The sequence below is a fragment of the Myodes glareolus genome, chromosome 26, assembly GCF_982192425.1.
Source record: "Myodes glareolus chromosome 26, mMyoGla1.1, whole genome shotgun sequence".
Classification (NCBI taxonomy): Eukaryota; Metazoa; Chordata; class Mammalia; order Rodentia; family Cricetidae; genus Myodes; species Myodes glareolus.
The window spans coordinates 14763953-14791495 of NC_142051.1; the positions used below are offsets into that span (position 1 = coordinate 14763953).

General features: G+C 40.1%; 1 protein-coding gene across 1 annotated transcript in view; it reads left to right on the top strand.

The window, feature by feature from the left end:
• The window catches only part of Frs2 (fibroblast growth factor receptor substrate 2), an 82625-nt gene extending 59613 nt beyond the window's left edge, over window positions 1-23012 (top strand). The window contains exons 3-8 of the mRNA XM_048418932.3: window positions 6308-6399; window positions 10497-10588; window positions 12782-12968; window positions 14980-15138; window positions 15575-15738; window positions 17366-23012. Of these exons, the coding sequence (XP_048274889.1) occupies window positions 10523-10588; window positions 12782-12968; window positions 14980-15138; window positions 15575-15738; window positions 17366-18316 (1527 nt within the window). The 5' untranslated portion in view covers window positions 6308-6399; window positions 10497-10522 and the 3' untranslated portion in view covers window positions 18317-23012. The remainder of the gene's footprint in view (window positions 1-6307; window positions 6400-10496; window positions 10589-12781; window positions 12969-14979; window positions 15139-15574; window positions 15739-17365) is intronic.
• Window positions 23013-27543: the final 4531 nt, after the last annotated feature.

Consider the following 27543-nt stretch of genomic DNA (forward strand, 5'->3'; position numbering starts at 1 on the left):
AAAAAACCCAACAAAAATTAAACAATAAAGCGTGACTAGAGGCTAAAAAAGCTTGTAAGGAGGAATGGATGGGCGAGGGGGAGATTGGGAGACTTGGAAGAGAGAAGGGAGGTGGTCAGCCAGGAAAAAATTAATAAAGTTAAAAAATAATGTAAATATAGAAAAGAATAAAATGATAAAAACAGGCTTGGCTGGGGAATAGAGTGACAATGTTTAGCATGTGTGTGGATCAGGCAGAGTTCAGTCCCCAGCCCTGTTATGTACAATTTATTGAAATATATTAATGAACACCTAAATAAATGGAAATAAGTTTCACATTCATTTCAATTTCTTGGATACAACAAAAGTTTTTAAAGGCTAGTGGAATTTCATGATGACTTCCAGTTTTAGCATCCAAACACAGTTTCAGTAGCTGAGTGTAGTGGTGTGCCCTGTAATTCCAGGACGTGGGAGGTCCAGTTGGGTCCTTACATGCTTAAAGGTGTCCGGGGCTGTAGTGAGGTGCTCTCTTAGCTTCTCTTTCCCTCACCAAAGACACTACAGTAAAAGTAAAAATAGGGCCAGGTGGTGGTGGCGCACGCCTTTAATCCCAACACTCTGGAGGCAGAGGCAGGCGGATCTCTGTGAGTTCGGCCAGCCTGGTCTACAAGAGCTAGTACCGGCTCTAATACTACAGCGAAACCCTGTCTCAAAAAACCAAAAAAAAAAGTAAGGATAGAAACTGTTTTCAAGCCATGTAGATAATAGAAGATTGAAATCTAGGTTATGTACAGACTGGAACTCAACAATGAAAAAGCAGCTTTGTTTTAAAAAGGTTATGTGTAAAGTCCTTTGAATAGCTATTTCTCCAAAGAAGATATACAAATGAAGAAATGTGTCATTAGAGAATGCAGATTTGAATCATAATGATACCAACTCATAATTATTAGGGTGATTACTAATTTAAAAAGAAACAGTTGGACAGTGGCGGCTCACACCTTTTTACCTTTTTAATCCCAGCACTTGGGAGGCAAAGGGAGACAGATTTCTGTGAGTTCAAGGCCAGCATGGTCTACAGAGCTGTCACACAGAGAAACCCTGTCGGGGGGCGGGGGACACCCAAAAACATAAAATAAGGGTATAAAATTTTGGAACTCCTATTCACTATAAGTGAGTGTGTGTGTGTGTGTGTGTGTGTGTGTGTGTGTGTATAAATGTACCAATGTTATGGAAAACAGTATGGCACTTCTTCCAAAAATTAAAATTAGAAAAACCACATAATGCAGTGCTGAGTCTCTTGGGTATGTCCAAAAGAGCTGTACAGAGTCTTAAAGACTCAACCAAAGACTTGAAGACTGCAACCCAAATGGCCACTGAGGGAAGAGCTGGTAAATCAAATGTGTAGTAAAGCCATCTAGTGGGATACTTACTTCTAGCTACAGGAAATTCAAGCTCCTCATGGAGGCGCATGTCTATAATCCCAGTGCTTGTGGGCAGAGGTGGGAAGCTTGTTCTGCTTCCAGGCCAGCATAGTGAATATGTGTTGAAAAAACAAGATTTTATAACATAGAGTGAGACACAGATGAATCTTGCAGACATGCTAAGTGAAATTAACCAGCTACAAAGATCCTGTGTAGGTCTGTGGTTTTACTACAATGAGACACTAGTCAAAAACAGAGATGAAAGTGGAGTCGTAGTTTCCACTGGATACTCTCATGGAAACTGTTTAATTTACAAGACAAAAGGAGTTCTAGTAGTGGTGATGACTGTAGCGCACATTGTGTCTAGTGCCACTGTGTATTTCATATGGTTAAGATAGCAATGAGTCTTTTACCACAACAAAATTTTAAATCAAAAATACAGTTAAATGTTATTCATAGGCATGTATATTTTGTCCTGTAGAATGCAATTGGATCCTGGCTCAGTTAGTATGCCTATTTTATATCAGTTTACAAATTCATTTCAGAATTCTTTATTGTGTGTGTGGTCCTTAGAATTTCTCTCCAGACCAGTTCCATCAACATTTAATTCATGTCTGACATATGTTCACATCTTTGAAAAGCCATGATTTCTTTCTTTTTAAGATAGGGTCTCACTGTGTAACACTGGCTGATCTGGAAATCAGAGCACATACTGATGTTGTAATGAACCGGGGTTTGGTTCCCAGCAGACATATCAGGTGACGAACAACCACCTTTAACCGTAGGTCCAGGGCAGGCTGACCCCCCCTCTGCTGGGCTCCACAAGCACTTGCATTCCTATGGTGCACATACATACCCAAGTCCTTAACACATTGATTGATTGGAAAAGTTGATTGAGAGGATATCATATATCCCAAGCTGAGTTCAAACTTTCTGTGTAGCTGAGGATGATTTTGAGCATCTTATCCCCTACCTCCGTCTCCTGAGTGCTGGGATTGCAGGTGTGTACGACTGTGTTGAATTTTTGTGGTGCTGGGATTGAACCTAGGCCTTTGTGCATGGTAGGCAAGTACTCTGCCAACTGAGCTTCACCCCCAGCCTCACTAATCCTTTTTAGTAGTATTTCTCTGACTGGGGTTGGAGGGGTGGCTCAGCGGTTAGAGGCCTTTTCTGGTTAGTGTGCTTGCTGCTCTTTCCAGGACCCGAGTTTGGTTGCCAGCACCCACATCAGGCAGTTCACCACCACCTATGACTCCAGCTCCAAGGGATCCAGTGCCATCTTCTGACCTCCATAGGTACTTATATTTCCCTACATTCCAGCTTGAAGGAACTGTAGCGTACCATTTCTAAGAGTAGTCTTTGTTCTGGGTTGTGTGCTTTTGTGTTCATCCTTCTTGATCTGAATCACACTTTCCTAGATAATTTCCATCTACTTTCAGGACCCAGTTTAGAGATCTCTTCCCCCAGAAGCTTTTCTTCACACGCTGTACTCAGTTAAAGGGATTAACAAGTTAAAGCACTTGCACATGGCCAGTGACTTTGTTGGGTATTTTTCTTCTTCTGTGTATTCCTCCCTGTGAATCTGTTACCATGGAAATTGCTGCATTTATTTGTCTTACAGAAAAAATGTTTGTTGGATGCTCCAATATGCGAGTAGACTGCATTTTAATTACCCTTGTGTTAACTGTTTACAGATCATCTTAGCTTACCTGAAGCCACTGTGTCTATAGTAAAGAAATCCTAATGCTATTTCAGAAAGTGAAGATGGTTTAAATACTTGAAATGTACAGCTTCCTCTTTTCAGTTATCCTGGTTTGATTTGTCTCTTACAGAGAAAATAATTAACAGGAATCTGATTTAACTTAAAGTAAGGGATTTGATAAGAGTTTCTAAATTGCCAAATATTTAAGTGATTTTTAAGTTGTGTAAAAAAATTTTCCCCTAAAGTCAAAAATGGGCTAGGATGTAAAACCAGGCTTGGTTATACATCCTATAATACTGGTAGGGGGAGGAAGGATTACCACAAGTTTGAGGTTAGGTTGGTCTTTATGCAGCAAGTTCTATGTCAGCCAGTGCTACAGAGTGAGACACTGTTTAAAAATGAAAACAACCAACAAACAAATGAAACAGAGATCACCACTACCAACTAACCCAAAAGGGGCAGAGGGCTAGGGAATCCTTGGTAAAACACATGCTTGGCATGCATGATGCTGCAGTATTGGTTGGGGGCCAGGGAGTGTTAAAAATGGCGGTTGGATGGTTATGAATTGTGAAGTGATTTACCGGTATTGCTTCTAGACTTAAAAAGTAAGAGGAAGAGAAACCTTCTTAGGAATGTGCAAACTCAACTCTATGATAACATGTGGGGTTTTTTTGTTTAAATATTTATTTATTTGTTTATTATGTATACAGTATTCTGTCTGCAGGCCAGAAGAGGGCACCAGGCCTCATTACAGATGGTTGTGAGCCACCATGTGGTTGCTGGGAATTGAACTCAGGACCTTTGGAAGAGCAGGCAATGCTCTTAACCGCTGAACCATCTCTCCAGCCCCTGTGATAACATGTTTTTAAAAATGCTCTAGTACTTGTGTGGTTTTGAGCACATACACCTTAACATGGCAGTTAGCATGGAAACTCTACTGCATGTGAGGTCCTCCCCTTAGTTCTTCCTCAGAATAGCATCAGCTATAAAACATCCATGTTTTGGGAGTGGAGGGTTGATTGCGTCCAGTGGCTTTAATTCCATCATTTGGGAGTCAGAAGCAAGCAGGTCTCTGAGTTTGAGGCTAGCCTGGTCTATAGGGCTAGTTCCCGGACAACCTGGCTACACAGAGAAACCCTATTTTGAAAGACCCCCCACTCCCAAATCCATGTTAAAGGGTGATTGCCCTTCCAGAGGACCTTTCAGTTGTCTGCTCCTCATGGTGAATCAACCTTCTGTTCCAGGGGATCTGGTACCTTCTGATGCGCATGCAAACCATAATGCAAAAGATTCAGAGAGCTATAAAGTAAATTGAATATTTAAAAAGGAAATAAAAAATACATAAATACATGGCAAGAGTAAACATAAATCTACTGTGTTTAAAAAATGTTTTAGAAAGATGCTTCCCAGTGATTTAAAATAATTCTGCCTGATTACACACACACACACACACACACACACACACACACACTAATCAACATATAAAGACAACCTGTTTTGTCCATGCATATATTTCTAGGGTTAACCACTTGGTTTTAGATAACTAATCAGCGATGCCTGGGGAAGGCTAATTCTCCCTCTCTTGGTAATTGTTAATTGCCTGTAGCTCTTCATTTAGGGGTAGGACCCTATAAGATTTCTCCTGTCGAACTGGAATTCTAACTGCTGTTGAAATTGTCCAGGCCTTGTTTAGGCAGCCATGGTGTTGAGATTTCATGGATATAGTTTCCATATCATAGCTAGAAGGCACCTCTATGTTTTTTTAATCCAGCATAGTGTGTGTGTGTGTGTGTGTGTGTGTGAGAGAGAGAGAGAGAGAGAGAGAGAGAGAGACAGAGAGAGAGAGAGAGAGAGAGACAGAGAGAGAGAGAGAGAGAGAGAGACAGACAGACAGACAGAGACAGAGAGAGACAGAGTCAGAGGTAAACTTACAGGAGTTGATTCTCTTCTTCTACCATTTGGATTCCCAGGAACAGTGAAACCAAAGCTCCATTATAATGTTTACAATCACTTTTTTTTTTAACTGTGTCTACATTATCTTTAGTTCTAAGTCATACAGCAGCATAGACAAATCAAGGAGATCCAAGAAGTCTAGAAGATCTGAGTCAAATACCCATGGACACCCATCGTCCACCAAATTATGTTCATATTGGGAGTTCTTTAGTTTGTAGGAAACTTGGAATGTATTTTCATATAGAAAGCATGTTTTTAATTGGAGTTTGGAAGTGCTTGTTTTGAATACCATCTGATTGTGAATTCCAGTTAGTATGTAGGTCAAAATGGGATCCTCTGCAGCTGCCTGGTAGATACAGTGTAGGTGTTCAGTGAGTACCTCTCTGCTTGAGCGAGTTTGACCCCCTTTCTTCTGCTGTAAACAAATTGATCAGAAAATGTACAAAGTTGCAATGAAGTCTCATAGGATTGTAGACTAATTTATTGTTAGAATGCCAGTTCCTGACTCTTTGGGGAATGTTTCTCTTTTAGCTGTTGTTTTATTTTGAGACAGGGATTCTCTGTGTAACTTGACTGTTCTGGAACTTACCCTGTAGAACAGGACTGCCTTTAAACACAGAGAGATCCATCTGCCTCTGCTTTCTGAGTGCTGGAATTAAAGGCTTGCACTACCACCACCCAGCTAGAATGTTTTTCTTATCATCAGCTTTCAGATTGACTAATGTCCCTGACTGGGAGGTCTTATGGAACAGAAGACACAAAGCATGGATTCTAAAGGGGTCTTGAGTTTTAGGAAGAATCACCAAGAATGCAGAATTAGTGTACTGCAGGTTTAAAGGACTTTAAGTCTGGAAAGGAGCCATATTTACATGTATGTAAATATGTATATTAGAGACATGAATCAGCCGTATTGTAGCTGCAGTAGGACATATGTACATAGAAGGAGACTGGTCAGTGTTGTGGCTGTGGTCCAGAAGCCAGAGTCATTGTAGAACTTAGGTTGATGCGTTACTTTATCTTTTTTTAAAAATTCTAGCTTGGATATTAAATAATTTTAAATCAATATTTTAGAACTTTGAGTTTGTTTATACTGATCAGCTGAACTAGTAGTACTACCAGAAGTCTTAGAGTGAAAACTTTTATCTTAAAAGAACTAAAGTCTAAGGACTGTGTATGTTCTTCAGTGGTTAAGAGTATGAGGTTCCAGGTTCAACTGCCAGAAAGAGATTGCTTTTTTTTCTGTTATTTCTAGGTTAAGTCATTAAATGAAGACATCATATTTTGAAATATGATTAATCTCCTGATGCAGTATCAGAGGCTAACAATATTAATGGCCAAATCTAGGTAAGTTGAAATTTACCTTTTAAAAAAAAAGATCAATCAACTTAATACTGTTTTGTTGAAAGTAACCATGTTGAGTCTTGATTACTGATTCCCTCATTCCCAGAAAATAAGTGCAAATGACCTTAATTAAACAAACACAAGGTATTTCCTAGTGGAGAATAGTCACACAGCCTATGGAAGTTGGTCTCAGATGAAAGCTGCTTGTTGCTGTTGAATATACTAGATATCAGTGTTGTCCTTGGGGAGCATAAAATCACCTACATATGTGTCGAGTTCTGGAGAATTGTGCTTATAAGAGCACACGCGTCTTTATTCAGTGTTTAAAGTGACAGTGAATATTATAAGGTGTCACAGCTAAGATGTGGCAACCAGATACTAATGTGCTATTCAAAAATGAAAAAATATCCAGCACCTCTCCTTTCCCTTTGTGTAGAAGATTGTGGGTCAGAAGGAGGGTCTCGGAGATTTGAATGGAGATTTCACATCTTTTAGGGCAATGAACAGCCATAGCAATCAGGAACTCTCACCAACTCTGAAAGTTTGCACTGGATCCACACAAGAGTGGGCTTGTCCTCAGGCAGACGCAGGCAGACATGGTAGAGGAGGGACTCAGGGTACCCTGCCCCTTACTGCAGAACTGTTTCTTACTGATAGAGTCAGAGAGAGGAGGAGTCAGTTGGCATCCGCTGGTGGCCTCATCAGGTTCCATTGTTAGTCCTAGTCCAGTAGTCTCAGGTATGGTCCTGGTTAAATTAAAGGAGTCACACACCAAGATCAGACATCCTGAGTCTCGGAAGGGACAAGTGGGGAGGAGGATGGCCAGAGGGAGAGGAAGAGTAGCACATCCTGAGTGCGCTGTGCACTTCAGCGAAACTGTCAGAGCTCCAGTTCAGTCTCTAACAAGTCTTTTTCCCAAAGCTGGAATGTAAACCCCTGCCTGTGTCCACCAGCTTGAGCTTTTCTCGAGGACTAAGCCTCTGCTCTCATCATGTCAAAACCTTGTCCTGGTTTTGCTCCCTCCCTACCCCGCTCATTTGTTGGCTAGCCCTCTACATTGTTTCTTCATTACCAATATCTTGTCATGTCTTTGTCTCCCTTACTCTCACACCCTAGGTCAGATGACCCCTCTGACTGCTGAATGCCACCAGTAAAGGGCGTCATCTTGTCTGTCCCTCATTCTCTGCTGAGGTTGCTTCATCTCTTCAGTCCAACTTCAAAAGTCCCCATAGTCTATTCAGTCTCAAACTTATTTCAAAGCCCAAAGTCTCTTCGGAGATGCATGACCATCTCTTAACTGTAATCACCCATAAAAATCAAAATAAAAAAGCAGATCACATACTTCAACATATAATGTCACAGGATATACGTTAACCATTCCAAAACATAGAGAAGGGAGCATATTAAAGAAATACTAGACCAGAGCAGGAGCGGAGACCAGATAGGCAAACTCCAAACTCTACATTTTTGCATCTGCTGTCAAAATGCTCTTCAGGTCTCCAGTTCTGTTCAGATCTGTCTATAGCACACTTGTTTTGGGCCGGATCCACTCCCTGTTAGTAGCTCTTCTCCTCAGGTGTCCCGTGACTCTGGCATGGAGTGCTTTAGCACTGCTTCATGGGGCATAGAAGACAGAGATGCTCAGAGTTATTTGAACTGACTGAGGCTCACTCAAGAGGTTTCAGAGAAGAATTTTAGTATGTTGTCTAGAGACAATTCTTGTGATGTTTTGGTGAAAAAAAGTGGCTGCCTTTTGCCCTTGTCTGAAGAGTTTTCCCAAGGCTAAAATGAAGAATTTTGGATTAATGTATCCTGCAGGCAAGTGAATTTTAAGTGCACATCTGACTGGCTCCCTTCCATAGTTAAAATGAATGTGTTTAAGGAGGGTAGGGAAAGAATGACATGATTTCAAGATTTTCAAAATGTTTCTATCAGTTATACCTATTGTAAACTTAAAAATATTTTTCTCTTAATAATTTGACATTTGTCAATCAAAAACTTAAAACATCTGTAGAGCATGTGCTATGTTAAACAGTGTGCTAGTGCCCTAGAGAATGAAGAAGACAGGATATCTGTCTTCAGAGATCACAGCAAAGTTAGTTGACTAATACACAAAACACCTTAAAAGACCATGCTGTTTTACTATGAGAACACTGCAGGTTGCATTTCTTTAGGTTTATATGATAGTACAATTTTTCATTTTAATTTTAATTGCCAAACATTCTTTACCTTAGTGTAATAGTTCACTTAGTTCAGAAATAGCCTAAAATACCTACTTACTATTGTACATTAGAAAGGATGAGTAAGGCCCGCTCCTGCTGGGAAGGAGCTCATAATAGAGGGAGAACAGTATGTAAGTGGATAGCCAGCCAGAATTTCTGCTAAAGACAAAGTGATGTAGGTGCAATTGGACAACCTAGGGTGCTTAGATGGTGTTGTGTAAAAATTCTAATTAACCTAATAGGTTGGCATCAGGAAAGGTTTCACCTCTGAAAAGGGAAGCTGCAGACAGCTATTGTAGAAGGATGTGATACAATAGCTGATGTAGGGAATGGTAGTTTGTTTATTCTAACTAGAGGTAGGGTAGTTAGCAGGGTCGAAGGGGGGTTGGGCTGGTATTTTACCCACGGTGGGCGCCAGATTAGACCTGAAACAATAACACAGAAACTGTATTAATTAAATCACTGGTTGGCCCATTAGCTCTAAGTTCTTACTGGCTAACTCTTATATTAATTTAACCCATTTCTATTAATCTGTATATTGCCACGTGCTTTGGCTTACTGGCTAAAGTTCCAGCATCTATCTTCAGTGGCTCCATGACTTCTCTCTCTCTCCACCTCCTTCTCCCAGCATTCTGTTTAGTTTTCCCCGCCTAGCTCTGTTCTACCCTATCAGGCCAAGCCAGTTTCTTTATTCACTAACCAATAAAAGCAACACATAGACAGAAGGACCTCCCACACCAGAGGGGTTTGGTTTTTAAACCTGAGAGTGGTTAAAAAAAAAAAAAAACCCTACTGAATTTAAACAGTTTTAATCATATCTGTGTTTGGAACATTGTCTGACTCCTGTGCATCTTTGCCTACTCCATGTGACAAATGTCAAATGTAGTCTGCTTCTCTGGTTTGTTAGAAGTAATGCCTTGAAATTCTCCTTTGTTTATTTGGAATGCTCTTGAACCACTTATTGTCACCTCTGTAAGCTTTATCTGACCTTCTGTGGCAAAGGATTAAATAGACAAAATATATCACAAGTAAATAGACAAAGGTTGGCCAGTGTTGTCTGTTTTATTCTACAGGTTGAATTGAGTTGGCCTTTTTTCTTACTAATGTACTGTTTAAAGTTTGTTGTGTGTTGCTTGCCAGTGAACGCTTGTCTAATAGGACACATAAAAGGGACTACAATGAGTAATAAGAATCAAAATATCTGCTAGCTAAAAGTGCAGCAAAAGTGCAGCATCTTTTTAAAAATATTGCGCGCACGCGCGCACACACACACACACACACACACACACACACACACACGCAGCTCTGGCTGGCCTGAACTCTGTATGAATCAGGCTGGCTTCAGATTCCCAAGAGCTGGCTGTCTCTGCTGGGATTAAAGACATGTGCCAGCTTTTATTTTTTTAAAAGAAGGGACATAAAATTTCTGATAACCCATTAAAAATTGGTTTCTTGTTGGATAGTGGTGGCACACACCTTTAATCCCAGGACTTGGGAGGTAAAGGAAGGTGGATTTCTGTGAGTTTGAGTATAGTCAGGGCTACATAGAGAAGCCTTGTCTCAGAAACCGCCCTCCCCCCATTAGTTTTTTGATTAACTATTGAATAACTGTAAGCTAATTGTTTAGGTAGTAGTACATGGTTTTAGAATAAGCAGACCTTTATAAATTAAACTGGAAATGCACATTTCTGAGGCATATATCACCAACCAGAATTTACCAACTAGTTGAATGAAATTTAATTCTAAACATTAACATCATTGGGCTTTATTTTCTGCATCAAAGTATCATGCTTGTGTGTGTGTGGTGCTTTCTAGTCTTTTCCTGTTTTGCAACTTTTGTATCCTGGTATAATTTTCTTCAAATTATTTTCTGTGCAGTGCTCACATGGTCTTCTGAAGAAGCCATGGGTAGCTGTTGTAGCTGTCCAGATAAAGACACTGTCCCAGATAACCATCGGAACAAGTTTAAGGTCAGTAAAGCCAGCAAAACTATGTTGTTCTTCTTCTGTCTCCTTGGATGTACCTGAAAACTAATTCATCTTGCCGTCTTTCTTTTTATTACCCAGAACCCTTTATTTCCCCACCTTTCCCACAGTCTGCCTTTTCTTATTTGAGTAAATGGCACTTTCTTACTAACAATATGGATTATTGGTCCATTTCCCATTACTGTAACAAATGCCTCTGGCTCAATACTTACAAAGGAAAGAGGTGTGTCTAGCTTATAGTGTTGAATAGAAGAGTTCAGTCAACATAGCACTGGCCCTAACCAAGAACCCCTTTACTTGACTGCCTTGAGGTATAGTATCTCAGTGGCCTGCTCGACCAGAACTCTGAGAGACTGGGTTGACTGGGGTCTCACAGATCCTATGTTGACCCTTTTGAGGGCACACTCCCAGTAACCTCTTAAAAGTCAGTACCGCCACCTCAGCATTGCCACAGTGATGGCCAAGCCTCCTGCAGATGAATGGCCAGGGGGACAAACCATAACAGGAATTCTCCTTTAGTTTTCATTTGGTCCTTTGTGTCCAGTTGATCACATGATTGTGATAATCATTTCTTTAAAACGTCATTTTCGAGTAGTCTTTGTAGTCTTACCACTTGCCAACTTTCTGTCACTAACAAAGGCCTTATATTGAAGTAGAGTTTTATTTGGGGTCAGCCTTGGAGGTTTCAGTACATGATCTGTTAGCCTGCTGCTATGGGGCAGCACAGTGGGACAGAGTGCTGTAGCACAATGTTGAGGTCGGACGCAGTGGATCTTCTTCAGAGACATGCCCACAGCGACTGGAAGACACTTTATAAATGCTGCCACAGTCAGGGTCTATGGCTTTGACTCTTAAGACTAAGGAAGATGCTTAAGATCCCAACTGTAGCACCGTCATTTAGACATCTTCATGCATGCTTAGATAAATGATTAATTTGTTGTTTTTGTTTGTTTGTTTTGGGTCTTTTGTTTTTGTTTTTAGCTTTTTTGTTTGTAATTTTTAGAGACAGGTTTCCTCTGACTGTCCTGGGACTTGCTTTGTAGCCCAGGCTGAACTCAAACTCAGAGATCTGCCTGCCTCTGCCTCCTGAGTGCTGGGATTAAAAGCTTACATCACCATGCCCAGCCATATTTTTTCTTGGTAAGACAATCTTGCTGTGTATCCAAGTCTACCTTGTAGCCCCCAATACTCTTTTTCATCTCTAGCTTGATTGTAGGCTTGTGCTACCATCTTTGGCTTGATTTCTTCACTGCACTTGGATTTACCCTGTGGTTGCTGCACAACTGGTCTTCTTTCTTCCATCAGTAACCTGTGCTAAAATAGGCTAAGTTCTCCCAGAGCTGTGTAGTGTCACTTCCTGTCTGACTCGGTATGCTGTGTCTTAGCTTCTGGACGGCATGGATCTTGCATGAGTTCCAGCACTGTTACTTAATAGCTTTGCACTCTTGAGCAGTTTGTATGATTAGTAAGTCTTACTTACATTGTTGCAATATTGACCTGTAGTCAGGGGTTATAAAAATTAAGTGGGGAAACTACATGCAAATCTCCTGTTTGTGCCTGGGGGCATGACAACTTCTTCATAAATATTACCCTTTATTCTTAGTCTTTGGCCATTTTCTTTGTTTGCAGTGCGAGGAAGGGCTTCATGGATGCTAGTCAAGTGAGCCATTAACCCAGCCCGTCTCTGGGCATTTTTTGGAGCCTGGCATTACAGTCCTTTTTTTTAGATGAACTTTGGGCCTGTCTTAATTTGACCTTTTTAAAGGTACTTTCTTTATTCTTTTTCAGTATGTCTTCATACTGAGTTTGTATCTTGTGAGCCACCAGATTTCCTTTTACTGGATTTCCTCTATAAAATTATTCATACTCAAGTCTAGTTACAATCCCTCCTTCCTGTTTTCAGCTACCTTAGGCAGTCATTGCTGCCATAGCTAGTCTCTGCTGCTTTCATTTGTCAGCTCGTCTAACATAATGTGACTCGGTGTTTGTATCTTATTTCTCCAGTGGGAATGTAAACTCTTTACACATGTGAACGGATATTATTTTATTGCTATATAGATCATACCCTACACACACTGTCAGGTGGATGAACTAGCAAGTGAAAGAAAGTTGATGTAATTATCAGCAGTGCGTTTTTCTGAAAGTTGGTGAAATGTTTAAGATGCTATTTCTTTTTAGGTCATTAATGTGGATGATGATGGGAATGAGCTAGGCTCTGGCATAATGGAGCTTACAGACACAGAACTGATTCTATACACCCGTAAACGTGATTCAGTAAAATGGCACTACCTCTGCCTGCGACGATATGGCTATGACTCAAATCTCTTTTCTTTTGAAAGTGGTCGAAGGTGTCAGACTGGACAAGGTAGGTAAAGTCTTTATTTTCTTCAGATATATTTGAAACATTATGCTTTCAGTTATTCTGTGTACAGCGTTTCATTTCTGTAAGTGCTTGTTTGTACACCTAGCCCTTGGGAGGTAGAAGCAGGAGGATTCTTGCAAACTCTACATAGCAAATTCCAAGCCAGCCAGGTTTAAAAAGAAAAACCCTGTGCCAATAAATACATTCCCCACAAAACTCCCAAACAGAATGGTTTAAAAAAATAAATAAATTATGGCTGGGCAGTGATGGCACACCTCTTTAATTCCAGCACTCAGAAGGCAAAGGTAGGTAGATCTTGGAGTTTGAGTCAAGCCTGGTCTACAGAGTTAGTTCCAGAACAGGCAGAGTTCCACAGTTAAATCCTGTCTCAGTTAAAAAAAGAAAAAGAAAAAGAAAAGAAAAGAAAGAAGACTAATTATCCATTCATTTATCAAGCATGCACTTAAACACTTTGCCCTTGGTAGAAGTAAAATGGCTAAGTATTATTTTTGGTTCTAACTTCTTGGGAAAACAATGTAAACACTGGAGTCAGATAGAACATTTTTTTTTTTAACTAATAATGATGATGATAATTTTGACTCCCTGCTAATGGAGTAGCTTGGGCAGTTATATGCCTTCTATTGGAACTTTGTAAAAGGGCAATGATAATGCCTGTCTTATGGGATTGTTTTAGTGAACAAGGTGATGATTATAAAGCCCACAGGCAGGCCTGCTCGGTAGTGAGTGTTGCGTTGTTCCTGGTGACTGGGCTCCCCCTGCTGTTAAAGCTTCTAGAGTATATGTGCAGATAGATCCTCTTTGCTCTGAAAAGTTCTGTAAACAAACTGAAATTATCTTAGCTTTATGGATTTATACCTTGAAATAAGACATATATAATTGATTTGTCTGAAGTTATTTCTTGCTGTTGGCACATTAGGATGCTGTCTTAGTCGCTGTTCTATTGCTGTGAAGAAATACCATGACCAAGGCAAACCTTATAAAGGAAATATTTAACTGGGGGATAGCTTACAGTTGTCCTCGGGGCAGGGAGCATGTTTTGCATGCATGGTGCTGGAGCAGTAGCTGAGAGCCTTTCATCCTGATGCACTGGTGACAGCTGAGACTGTGCTGACCTGGGCTTTCAATACCTCAAAAACCCTTCCCAGTGACACAGTCCCTCTCACGAGGCCATACTTAATCCTTCTTAAACATTCCACCAGCTAGGAACTAGATGTTCAAATATTTGAACCTATGAGGCCCATTTTTATTCAGACCACCACAGGTACCTATTTCACAACTTCTTTTTCTTTGTGTTCTTATAACTTTTCAAAAAAGTTTATTACCATATATTAATTATATACATAAAATGAGGTTTGTTGGCATTTTCATGCATGTTTATAATAAAATTTATCATGTAACCTCTCTTCCACCCTTCCTTAGCTCCCACTGTTGCTGGTCCCTTTCTCTTAGTTAGTCCCCATCTACTTTGATGTCATGGGGAGGGGATTTGGGAGACCTCCAGTGAGTTTATCATTAGAGTCCTTTACAGGAACATGGATGAGGGTTTGTTTACAGGAGCACAGGCACCTTACTGTGCCTTCACCATTGATAAAATGTCTTTCCGCCCCACATTAACCATTAACTCGGTAGAAATCCTAGATTCCTTGAGCCAGTTCCCCTACCCCATGGCAGGGTATGCTGATGGGTCTAGTAAGTTCAGTCCTTATGCATATAATCACGGCTGCTGTGCATTGAAGAGTGCAACAGCTTGTTGTGCCTGGAAGTCAGCATTCCATCCCAAACTCCTTGCCCTTCCTTTGGGTCTGACAGTTGTCTGCCCTTTCTTCTGTACAGTTCCTGAGCCTTGGAGGGGTTATACAGATGTCCCAATTACAGCCAGGTGTCCAGCAGTCACTTGTTCTCTGTCCTTTGATCCATCCCTGCAGTCACTGCTGACCACTGCTCTTGTGACCAAACTTGGTTGTCATGTTTCCCTTTTGATTTGTATTTGTAGGAATCTTTGCCTTTAAGTGTGCACGTGCAGAAGAATTATTTAACATGTTGCAAGAGATTATGCAAAATAATAGTATAAATGTGGTGGAAGAGCCTGTTGTAGAAAGAAATAATCATCAGACAGAATTGGAAGTCCCTAGAACCCCTCGAACACCCACAAGTAAGTAGATGTTTTCTCTGTCATTTTGCATGTCAGACACTTATAAGTACGGTTTATGGACATTTAATCTATAACAATTAGAAATGATTATCAACAACAAAACCCCTGTTAGCTTTAGTGACAAACATTTTAAAAATGAAAACATTAAATATCGCATATTACCTAAAATGTGAGTTAAAAGCCAAATGTATAGCTCAGTGTTGAAATGCTTGACTGTGTGCTGGAGGGAACGGATGTTTTATCATCAGTACTGCCAGAAAGAACAGTCAGCTGATAAAGTAAGATTGGATGGGCTGCTGTTTGTGCTCTAGTTTCTGTGTGTCCTGACAGGAATGTCTCACTAACTCTCAATGCGGATTAAATTCTCACTCATTTTTATTCTCTGCCCTACTCCCATATCCTGTCTTTCTCCTCAACTCAATAAACAAAAACTCAGCTCCAGGGTTTGCTGCTCAGAACTTACCTAATGGATATCCCCGCTACCCTTCATTTGGAGATGCCTCATCCCACCCCTCCAGCCGGCATCCTTCTGTGGGAAGTGCTCGCTTACCCTCAGTCGGTGAAGAGTCTACACATCCTTTGCTCGTGGCTGAGGAACAGGTAAGCAGCTACCGTTGTGTACCAGCAAAACTGTTTGTGGAGTATTGTGCTACTGTGTTAATACTTGGAGCTTTTATTGTGAATTTTAGCTTCCACTGTGAATTACTTCTGCATTGGAAATTGGAAAAATGGCATGTATTTGCTAACATGTGCTGAAATATGTACAGATAGATGTAAGGGAGCTTAATCTCTCTCTCTCTCTCTCTCTCTCTCTCTCTCTCTCTCTCTCTCTCTCTCTCTTTCTCTCTCTCTCTCTCTTTGAGAAAGGGTCTCACTATGGAGCCCTGGCTTGCCTGGAACTCAATAGACCAAGCTGGCCTTGGACTCCCAGAGAGATCTGCCTGTCTCTGCCTCCTGAGTGCTGGAATTGAAGAACCTTATGAGTAGTTTATATGTCTGTAGAGAGGTACATCTGTCGATGAAGAGAGACAAACTCAGTCAGTTCTTAGTGATTTAGAGTTTATCCTGCTTTTGATGTTTTTAGTCTTTGTTACCAGTGAACTATAGGTGCAAGGGTAGATTTTGGCATTGAAGTTGCTTGGAGCTATTTAGTGTTCCTTACTAGTTCAAATGTGGAACCAAGTATTTGTTTGAACGTTATATATATTATCAGCTAAGCTTGTCTTTTGTAAGTTATGATCATTCATCATTAAGGGATTTTTAGTGTTTTTAAAATCAATTTTTGTGTTCTTTACGTAGTAAACATTTATTATACATTGTTTACTATAATTACATTTTCCTCAGTTTTGCATTTTATTTTTAATCCTAAAATTTTGGGGTCTGGACCTCCAGATATTTTTAGGTTCTCTTTGTAAAATACTATTGAGCTTTTCTAAGTGATAATGGTATCTTATTTGAGTTCTTGTCATTTCTTATTTATTAACCAGGTTTTAATAGCTTAGCAAGGTTTTCTAAAGCATTTGCAAAATGATAATTCTCTTTCTTCCTTCCCCCCTTTTTTGAGACAGGGTCTTGTTATGTAGCCTAAGATAGCCTCAAACTTGGCTATCTTCCTGCCTCTGTCTCCAGAATACCAGGACTATAGGTATGTGTCACCATGATCAGCTGGTTCCCAATACAATGCTGTTAAATATAATGCTGTGTGTTATTTTAAAGTTTTCTGCATACTTTTCCTCCTCCTGTCTTTTTATTAGGCAAAAAATAAGTGTAAAAGTTTTAAGGTAACAGTATATTTAAAGAAGAAGTAATAAAATTAATTTAAGTCAATCAGGAATTGTGGCACAAACCAATAATCCCAACATTTTGAAGTAGAGGCAGTTGGATCTAGTTTGATGTTAACCTCGGCAACACAGTGAGACCCTGTTTCAATAAAGAAATAAAATGAATTGGCGTGACCAATATCTTTTTAAAAATTTTTATGTGTATGGGTGTTTTGCCCATGTGTGTGTCTGCACCTGATTATGCAGTGCCTATAGGGGCCAGAAGGGGACATTGGAGTTACAGACAGTTGGGAGCTGCCATGTGGGTGCTAGGAATTGTGAACCAGGTCCTCTGGAAGAGCAGCCAGTGCTCTTAACCACTGAGCCATCTCTCCAGCTCCTCGATTAATCTGGTTATTTTTGCTTTGTGCTTTACCCTTGACTGGTTTGCTTTGTTGTCTTTTTAGGTACATACTTATGTTAACACTACAGGCGTGCAAGAAGAGCGAAAAAATCGTGCAAGTGTGCATGTCCCCCAGGAGGCGAGAGTTTCTAATGCAGAAAGCAACACACCAAAAGAAGAACCAAGTAATACTGAAGACAGGGACCCTCAGGTTCTTCTAAAACCTGAAGGAGTCAAATTTGTTTTAGGACCAACCCCTGTTCAGAAGCAGCTAATGGAAAAGGAGAAACTGGAGCAGCTCAGAAGAGACCAAGTTAGTGGAAGTGGTGCGAATGGCGCGGACTGGGACACTGGCTATGACAGTGACGAACGGAGAGACGTACCCGCTGTTAACAAACTGGTGTATGAAAATATAAATGGGCTATCTATCCCTAGTGCCTCAGGGGTCAGGAGAGGTCGTCTGACATCTACCAGTACCTCGGATACTCAGAACATCAACAATTCTGCTCAGAGGAGAACTGCATTGTTAAACTATGAGAATTTACCATCTTTGCCTCCTGTTTGGGAAGCCCGCAAGCTGAGTAGGGATGAAGATGACAATTTAGGACCAAAGACCCCATCTCTAAATGGCTACCATAATAATCTAGATCCAATGCATAACTATGTTAATACAGAGAATGTAACTGTGCCGGCAAGTGCTCACAAAATAGACTATTCGAGGCGTCGGGATTGTACACCGACAGTCTTTAACTTTGACATCAGGCGCCCCAGCTTAGAACACAGGCAACTCAATTATATACAGGTGGATTTGGAAGGTGGCAGTGACTCCGACAACCCTCAGACTCCAAAAACCCCTACCACTCCCCTTCCACAAACCCCTACCAGGCGCACAGAGCTGTATGCTGTCATAGACATTGAGAGAACTGCTGCTATGTCCAACTTGCAGAAAGCACTGCCACGTGACGATGGTACATCTAGGAAAACTAGACATAATAGTACTGACCTGCCCATGTGAGCCTGGAAAGCATTACGTCGTTTGCACCTTCGTGAAGTTCTTAAAAATGAAGATGCAATGCTTCATTTTCATTTCTACACTAACTCCTTTTATAGACTGATGAATTTTTTTTCTGAATATTTCATGTGCATCTTTAAAGGGAATTAATGTAGAGCAGGTACTCCTTACAGAACACTAATTTCATTATATATTCTACTCATTATTGTACAGCAGCATTCCCATTTTCACAGTGCCTATTTAAAATGAGATTTGAAGTGAATGACATGCTGGTTGATTTTTATTCCATATCCAGGACATATGTATATCTTTCACGTCTAAGTTGTGTTGGCATTTAAACCTTTGATAAAGTCTCTTGATAACGTGCATTGCTAACATAGCTCTAGGCTTTGAAGGTAGGACTTGTAGAATCACTGCTCACAGTGTATGGTCTACAGCATGGAACATGAGGAATCTTATTTCATTAATTAAAGGCTTTTTGACTTGGGCCAAAAAAAAAAAAAAAAGAAGAAGAAGAAGACGACGACGAAGAAGAAGCAAAAGAACCACACCTCCTTTTGTACCAGTCAGCTCCTCTGTCTTCAGTGTTACTAGAAAGAGTGCGGTATCATGAATATAGTTGCATTTTGGAAGGCAGACAGGAGACAAAGTTTTGTTTACTCATCTCATGGTGTCGTTTGAAGGGCATGTCCAGATATCTTACTCAGAATTACTATAGGGTTAGGAGTCAGTCTCAGGTCACTTTATCCAAAAACATTTTAAAAATCCACACCATGATCTCTTGGCGTTTCTTTTCTGTAGATCGACAGCACATTGCTTTCTGGAGACATGTGCCATTAAATTCCCATTCAGCTTCAGCTTTTCCCCTTTGGTATTTGGGTTGTCTTACTTTGTTTTGTAATGTCTTTCTCAATTTACAATACAATGTTTGAGTTTGTATATCATCTTGGAATGGGATTGTGTGTTTATTGTTACTTGGTTTGCCTTTTTGTCAATTTATGGTCTTGAAAGTCCATTTGGAACTGACTGTTATTTTCTAACAGGGTTGCCCTTGTCCAGTATTTATTTTTATCTGCTGTTTACTTTTCAAGTTAATGAAAAAAGCATTGTCTCGATTTTAAATTTCATTTGTGTCCATAGGTGATCTCTTTACTAGCTGAGAAAAGAAGGAAGATACTCTAAACATGTGAGTTCCCATGGTCCTGTCCTCCCTGTGGGCACACTCCCCAGCACTTTAGTGGGGATTGCTCAGCTACATGGCTGCAGTCCCACTCTGCCCACTCTGCTGCTCCTGGGCTCTGCTGTCCTTCCCGTGGAGCTAGGCTCTTATTATCCCCTGATTTTGGTGAGCTTTTAATATTGTTGCCAGCATAGCGAGTACAGGGAAGTCTTGAGGATCTGAAATGAATAAATATTTATATAAACTGGTGAGAGTCCAGATGTTGGACTCTTAGAAATCAAGAATGCTCCAGATTCCTAAACCATTGTAGAATAAAGACAAGAGTGGAAGGACAGGTAGCCTTACAAAATATTTTACGTTTTTCTCTAATGTTGAAGAAGTTTCATATAGTGATATGGCTATACCAGGTGTGGCTAAAGTTGATTTAACAAGAACAGGTCTCAGTCCTAGAACATTCTGTGTATTCAGGAACTCATCATAAAACCATAACTAGATTAGCAGAACAGTAGAGTGGGACCATTTTGAAAATAAATTATTTCAGTTGTCTTTATCGGTTTTAGTGCCGTTGGTTTATAGCAGAATTTTTTTCCTGCTTTTTTCCTCTGTAAACTTGGTGCTTACTAAAATGTTCACTGTTCTCCCTAAGAGAGCAACGACCAGACGTGCAGATTCCATGCTTAATATCCGCTTCTGTTTATCCTTTCTTCTGAGTAGACTGCTAATTGTGCCAAATTTCAGTGGTGGTTTTTTGAACATAGGGTAAGAACTCTGATAGCAGCAGTGTACACGATTTCCTGAGGGCGAGCATCAGGACAGCCTAGCTGACTGGCGTGAGGGGCTGATCGCTCTGGAGGCTGGGTGCTCTGTGCTTCCTTTGTGCTCTCCACTTTCTCTTCAGATTTGAGTTAGATTCATTTTATTTTATTTTATTTTTGGTGACTCTAATATAATCACTACAGTGTATGCTTTAAATAGTGTATGGTTTAAGAATAAAAACGGGACCAATCTGTCTGCTAACCATTTGATTTTAGGGGACTATATGAATATTAATTAGGAAGAGGTAAACAGGTGATGTTAACTTCCAGATGTCTTCTGGAAACTGCCTTTGTTTCTATTTAATCAGTCATTTAGAATACCTGTTCTTTACAGTAGTCTCATAATGGGCATTAAGCTCTGTCTTGGAAGAATGTACCTATTACTATTTGGTGAATTTCAGAGTGAGATATTTTATTGGCACATATTTGTGGCCATATGTCTCAAATTTTCTGAGACAAACTTAATTTTAGGTAATTGGTTTTATTGATTAGACCATGTGACACTACTTTTTGGTTTTGAAAATATAATCCTTGTTCCTCCCCCCCACCCAAATAAAATCCTTTTTTTATCCATACAGTTTTTCGAGACCAGGGGTGAAAAGTGGTATAGGTATTACTAGTGTTTTTCTCAATGGCTTGCTTCTCAGTTTCATCTTCCTTTGAAAAAAATGAAAATATGGTGCCTTCCCTCCTTCCAAGAAGATTGGCAAATAGTTCCTTTTGTTCCTGCTGCTGTGGAGTGATGAGACATGCACTTTACTCTCGAAGACTCAGCAAAAAGCTTTCACTTCTCAGTATATCCAGAAAAGATCACATTCGGGACTTAAACTTTGCCAAGCAATCTTTTGTCATTACAGTTATTAATGTTGACCCCCCCCCCACAATGTCATAAGTCAAAATTGGCGTTTGTTATTCTCCCCCACTGCTCCCACCCCAGATCTGTGGCACAGCATATAAAAATGTACCTCAATAATGTTCTATTAAAAATGGGACAGGGGCCTTATGTTTTCATAATTTTTCCAACAACGTGCCACCATGTATTTGCCTCAAGGTAAAGGTTTTAACAAGCTAACAAGTACATCCCAGTTTCCCCTGTGCTGTTTTCTACCCAAAATGCCCCAGTGTTCTGTGCAATGTGTAGTGTGTATGTATAAATATATATATATATATATATATTCTTGAAATAGACATAACATCAGAGACACTCAGAAGTAATGTGTTGGCATCTCATTCATTTCTGATGTGAAGTACATGGTACTATTTACTTTTCCTTAATGTTTGCCAAATTTGAGTCAAGGCATTGGTACGAAATTACAGAATATATAGGAAACATTTTGGCTTGAAAAGTTAACAAATGAAAGTATTCAGACCTATCACAATGTACTCTGCCCAGACCAGCACCCTGTCTTCTTGCTGCCTGTTCCCCATTCCTGCTTCCTCGTTTTTCAGGGTGTAACACAATTCTTTTATAGCATCCTGTAGTTGAAATTCTCTGGCAGTTGGACAAGACGGCATGGAAACAGGCTGGTATCACTAGTACAGCGTCACCAGGTGCCACGTTTGCATTAGTAAGTGCAAAGTAGATGTTTATAAAGGACAAGCTTCGTGTTATGTTTCTATTTTCATTACATTGTATAATACTGTAAGATTATTGTATGTCCTAATTTGCATTATAAATGTTTTTTCCTACATAAAGGCATAAATAATAGCAACTTTGTATAAAGGTAGCTTATTAGATTTTAATTTTTCTCTTATAAAAGTTGTCTACAGTGGGACTACCATTGCCAAATTGTATGTGAGATATGAATTTTATCCCTATGGTTAATTTCTAAACATTCCATGTTTCTCTAATGAAAGACATGATACTGTACTATGCATAAATTGTGTTTTAATGCTGTTTCATTATCAGCATTTTAATTTTGGGTTTGCATTTTTAGTATTGGCAAAACTTAACCACTGTCCATGAAAACCCTGTTGTATGTGTAACAGCATCATTTGCCCTCTGCCCTTCTTGCCCTTTGTTCTTTCCTCTCCTGTCAGTGCCAATTCATACATTTTGTAGCATGGCAATAAAATATAACTTTTACACTGAGGCCAAGTGTGGCTTTTTGGAGGCAGTGGGGTGGGAGGACTGCCGCCTAGTTGTCTTGGTATGTAACTCTTTTTGCCATATAAGCCATGTTGTCAGGCATAAGAGGTTATATATGATGTAAACATGCTCTTAAGGACAAGTGTGGATGTGCTTTAAAACTTTGTTTTTAATGTAAGAAGTAATAACTAATTTTTAATCTTTGGAAAAGTCAGAGTTCTTGAAGTACAATCAAACCTTTATTAACTGGAGTACTTAAAAATAAGCTAATAATAGAATTTTGTTAAACAAGGGCTAAGCAACACTTTTAAAAAGTTCTTATTTATTGTTGAGTATTAGTATATCTTACTATCCTAAAATTATAATGTGTAAAATATGGTTTGATCTTAGACAATGTAGCATCTTGCAATGCCTTACTGTTATCATTCTGGCATAAATATCCGTGATGAGGTACTCAAGTTGATACTGGAAGCCGAGCTGACTATACACTGACCTTAAGCATTCATGAAAAACTGCTTTGTTAAATAAAATCTGATGAGTTCTTATGGTCACTTTTCCCTTATTGCCAAAAGTAGATTGCAATAAAACCCAAATAAAAGCTTGGTTGGATACTTATTTAAAGTTTTACTGTATTTATATTCCATATATTACTTGCATTTTTAAAAAAAGATTTTATGTTTAATAATTCTTATGTTGGGGAGTGGTGTTTTGCATGTGGATGCAGTGCCCTTGTAAGTAAGAAGAGGAGTTGATTCCCAACAGATAGCTTGTTAGCTCTCCAACTTGCAGTTGGTGAAGAACAAACTAGGGTCCTCTACTAAGCCATATCTCCTGCCAGATTTGTTTTCAAAGTGAATATATATATATATATATATATATATATATATATATGTGCTCACTTGGCAGACCTTCTCACTATCTAATGTATGTGCTCATTCCAATTTATCCTCCCTAGTTCTGGGAACCCAAGCCTGCTTTTAACCACTGAATGAGATTGCCAAGCCTTGTCTAATACAGCAGAGATGGAAGTCATTTAAGCGATGGAGGGGTAGACAAACCCACAAATAACTGGGTGTGTACACGTGCCACACATTAGAGAACACTCCAGTTGGTTGTGATGACACAAAGCATCTTTCAACAATACGGTGTTAATGCTCAGAATTTTAAAACCTCTGATTATTTATGTATTTTTCTTTTGAAGAGCTTCTGAGGACAGTAACTGTTCACGTGTTCGTATTTAGCAGGTGGGCTTAAGTTAGGCCCTCTGCTAGTCACTGAGACAGCAGCCTTTGTCATCGAAACAGTCTATAGTTAGACCATCACTAATGACAGAAGGCAATGTCTCTTCTCCCAAAGAAGTACACCCTAAGACATATAGCATATTAAAACCAACGTCTATGATACCTTTAGACAGTAGCCAGTTTCCTTAGGAGAACTGAGGAGAGTGTTACTTTTTTAAAAAGTGTGTGTGTGATAGACAGGTTCTGGAGACTTCCTTATGAATATTTTATTCAGCTATGTGGGAAAAGCCTGTATGGATTCTGGGAAATGCACATAGCTTGGAAGAAGTGTTTCCTGTGTACTGTAGCTATTCAGACTCCCTCAAATATTTCCTACCTCCTGTAAAGTCTAATAGTGGTTTTTATAGAAGCGTCACAGATTTTTGAAAAACTTTTCCCTGCTTACTACCAGAGGGGTCAGTACCGTCCCCACTGAGAACCTCAGGAGCCAGAAGCCACCTATAAACACAGAGAGCAAAGGGCAGCTGCAGTGTGTGCTGTTTTAGTGCTGACTTAACAGCTGCCATGCACTATCACAAATGCTAGGTTATTTTATTTAAGAACATGAATAATTTTGTGTGTGCATTTGCATGTGTATGCACACACGTGCAGATATCCTTGGGAGCCTGGGAGAGTTTCAGGTTCCCCAGACCTGGAGTCACAGGCATTTGTGAGCTCCCAGGGATGGGTGCTGAAAACCAAATTCCTGTATTCTGCAAGTAGTCGTAACTGCTAAGCCATCTCTCCAGGCCTCTATGCATTTACTTTAAAGACTGTCCTGTCTGTTTCCATTGGCAAACTAGTAAGCAGCAGCATTGTGTGTGTGGTGAATGGTAGGACAATTTAGTGCCAAACAGCAAGAGTCCAAGTAGACTTTGACTGTGGAGTCCTGACTACTCTACTATTAGGAAAGTTCTTGAGGAATGTGGAGAGGTCTCATATGTTGTTTGCTTTTCAGTTACATCACTCCAAACTAGTGATTCTTAATCCATGGGTCGTGACCCCTTTAGAGGTCAAACGGTCCCTTCATAGGGGTCGTCTCTGTCCAATAATCTCATACTACAGAGCTTTGCATGTTATTCCAAGCACAACAACGGAGGAAACAATGTTTTGCAAACCATATTGGAGTTATAGCTAACCTAAATAGAGCTTGTTGTAGTTCAGGCATCCTCTAAGCAATTTAGTCTTGCTTTTATGAGATATATTCTAAGTCTATTTCATATACCAGGAAATTGAGGCACAGAGGTAATGTAGCTTAGGGGTGACGAATTAACAGACAATTCACTAAAAGGAATTCAAACCACAGGAAAGTAAAGGAGACAAGAGATAGGTGAATCTCTGAGTTCGAAGCCAGCCTGGTCTACAGAGAGAGTTCTAGGACAGCCAGGGCTGTTGCACAGAGAAATCCTGGCTCACAAACACACACACACAGGGAGGGTCAGGAAGACAGAGTGGGAAAAGCTAAGAGAAAACAACCCTGAGGAACAAAGAAGGAAATAAACCAGAAGATGTCTTGGAACATACCCAGTATAAACTGCTATACAATTTATAGAAGATGTTTTAGGGGTAAAAGGATACATTCAGCGAGTGGGATGTTTTGAAATGGCTTTCAGTGAGTGAACTGATTCAGAGTGCTTATGGAAGCCCTAGATGATTAGTGATAAAAACAAGTTGAAGTTCAAATTCATTGTTGCTTGGTACTAGAGATTGAATATTTAACCTCTCAGGTGTGGGAGAGGCACCAAGTAAAGGGGGACAGGTGGAAGAAACCAAAGATAAAAAGAAGAAAGAGCAAAAGTCTACAGAGCCCCCATTACAGGGGACTCCTGGCTTCCTTTCAGATCTGTAGGATCTGAAATGATCTACAGGATCCAAATGCCCTTGTGTCCACCTGCTCTTCCACAGTCTCAACAGGAAGGGGACACAGATAGCCCATCATCCACAATCTCAAGTTTGTTTGCCACCTACTGGACAGGAGAGCAGTAACTCAGTATATAATTTATCCACGATAAAATTAGCCTTTTAAAATGTGCGGGCATGTTAGTTTCTCAGCGTGACTTGCCTCCAAACACCACCTGGGATCTGCCCATTAAAACACATGTCCTAGAGAAATTTCCCTGCAATGTTTCAAGTAACAGTTTGCTGGGCCTGATTTACCCCTGGTCATAGTGGACCTTAGAATAGTGTCCACCAGGGTCACAGACCTGTTTAAAATAATGACTGTTGTAGACTTGGATCCCATAGACTATCATAATTTCTTAATTATTTGTAACTGTCACAGGATAAAAGAAGAATATACCTTTCTTCGAACAAAGTTCTGTGTTGGTATAAAAATACCAATTTCATAAAATTTTCATGTGTTGTGGCTTTTTTTCCCCCAAACATTTAAATATAAACCACTCTTAGTGCTTGTGGGTTGAACTGCTCACTACTCCAGCTCCAGGGGATTTGATGCCCTCTTTTGGCCTCTGCCAGTACTTACATCTGTGATACACATGCACACACACATGTGCAAAAATAAAAAAAAATTGAAAAGTATGCTCAGTGATTGAAGGTTTATGCTGTTGATCCTGACAGTCTGAGTTCAATCCTCAGGACCTACGTGGTGGCAGCACAAAACTCATTTCTTCAAGTTGCCCTCATGTCCCATGGCACACATACATATGCACACATTATTTTTCAAAAGTTGCTTAAAACTTCAAAAGCAGTTGGTAACTAGATTTGAGGCTCTATAGCTTGTCCACCCAATATAAATTAAGTTACTATGTCTGAGGGTAGAGATAACTAAACATTGAAAATGCCTTAGTATTGTCAATTGTCCAAAATAAAAGGACTAGCTAAGTGTGCCAAAAAGGAAAAACTTTTTTTTTTTTTAAAGCATTGAAGCTTTGCTTTAGATACCCTAGGGTGTCAAGGGGAAGGAGAAACCTTTTTTTAACAAACTGAAATAATTCAGACTGTTCTTGATCTCCACTGACACATTAGTTCCCCCCTCTCCCCCAGGGAAAACAAAATGAAGGGAGAAACTGCAAGTGGATAACCAGGGCCAAGGTAAAAGGCTCAGTGAAAGACTGACTAGCGCTTGTCCTGGGCAGTTAATATCCATCCAATTACAGCGTTTTCAATTTAAAAGAACTCCGGAGTAGTGGCACCCTCCATTAAGATCTGTACTCCGGAGGCAGTGGCAGGTGGATCTGAATTCCAGGCCTGTCTGGTCTACCTCGTTGAGTTCCAAGACAAGCCAGAGCTACACAGTAAGACCCTGTCTAAAAAATTAAGTGAATATTCGTTTATGCCTAAAATAAAATTAGTAATAGGCCGGGTGGTGGTGGCGCACGCCTTTAATCCCAGCACTCGGGAGGCAGAGGCAGGCGGATTTCTGAGTTCGAGGCCAGCCTGGTCTACAAGAGCTAGTTCCAGGACAGGCTCTAAAACTACAGGGAAACCCTGTCTCGAAAAGCCAATATATATATATATTGTATTACATATATGTATATGTAAGAGTATTACTTACACACACACACACACACACACACATATGTAAGAGTATTACTTAGTAGTATATTGGTAAATAGTCCCCCCAAAAGGGGGGGAAACACGAAAAATTGAGTGGTTGCTTCCAGGGAGAGTAAATGATGGAAATGATTAGTATGCAACACTTGAAACTGTACATCTGACCTTAAAAATATTCGTAAGCAGGAACATCGTTTCTATGGCAACCGGCGCGGTACACAATCTCTTTGTCCCGGCGTTCTTCTAGATAGCCCGCCTACATCCCCAGTGCCGCCAAGTGGGCGTAGCGAAGGACTAGGCCCCTCCCCCTCCACGGCGAGGCGGCGCTTCCGGCCCAGCCCAGTACCGCGGGA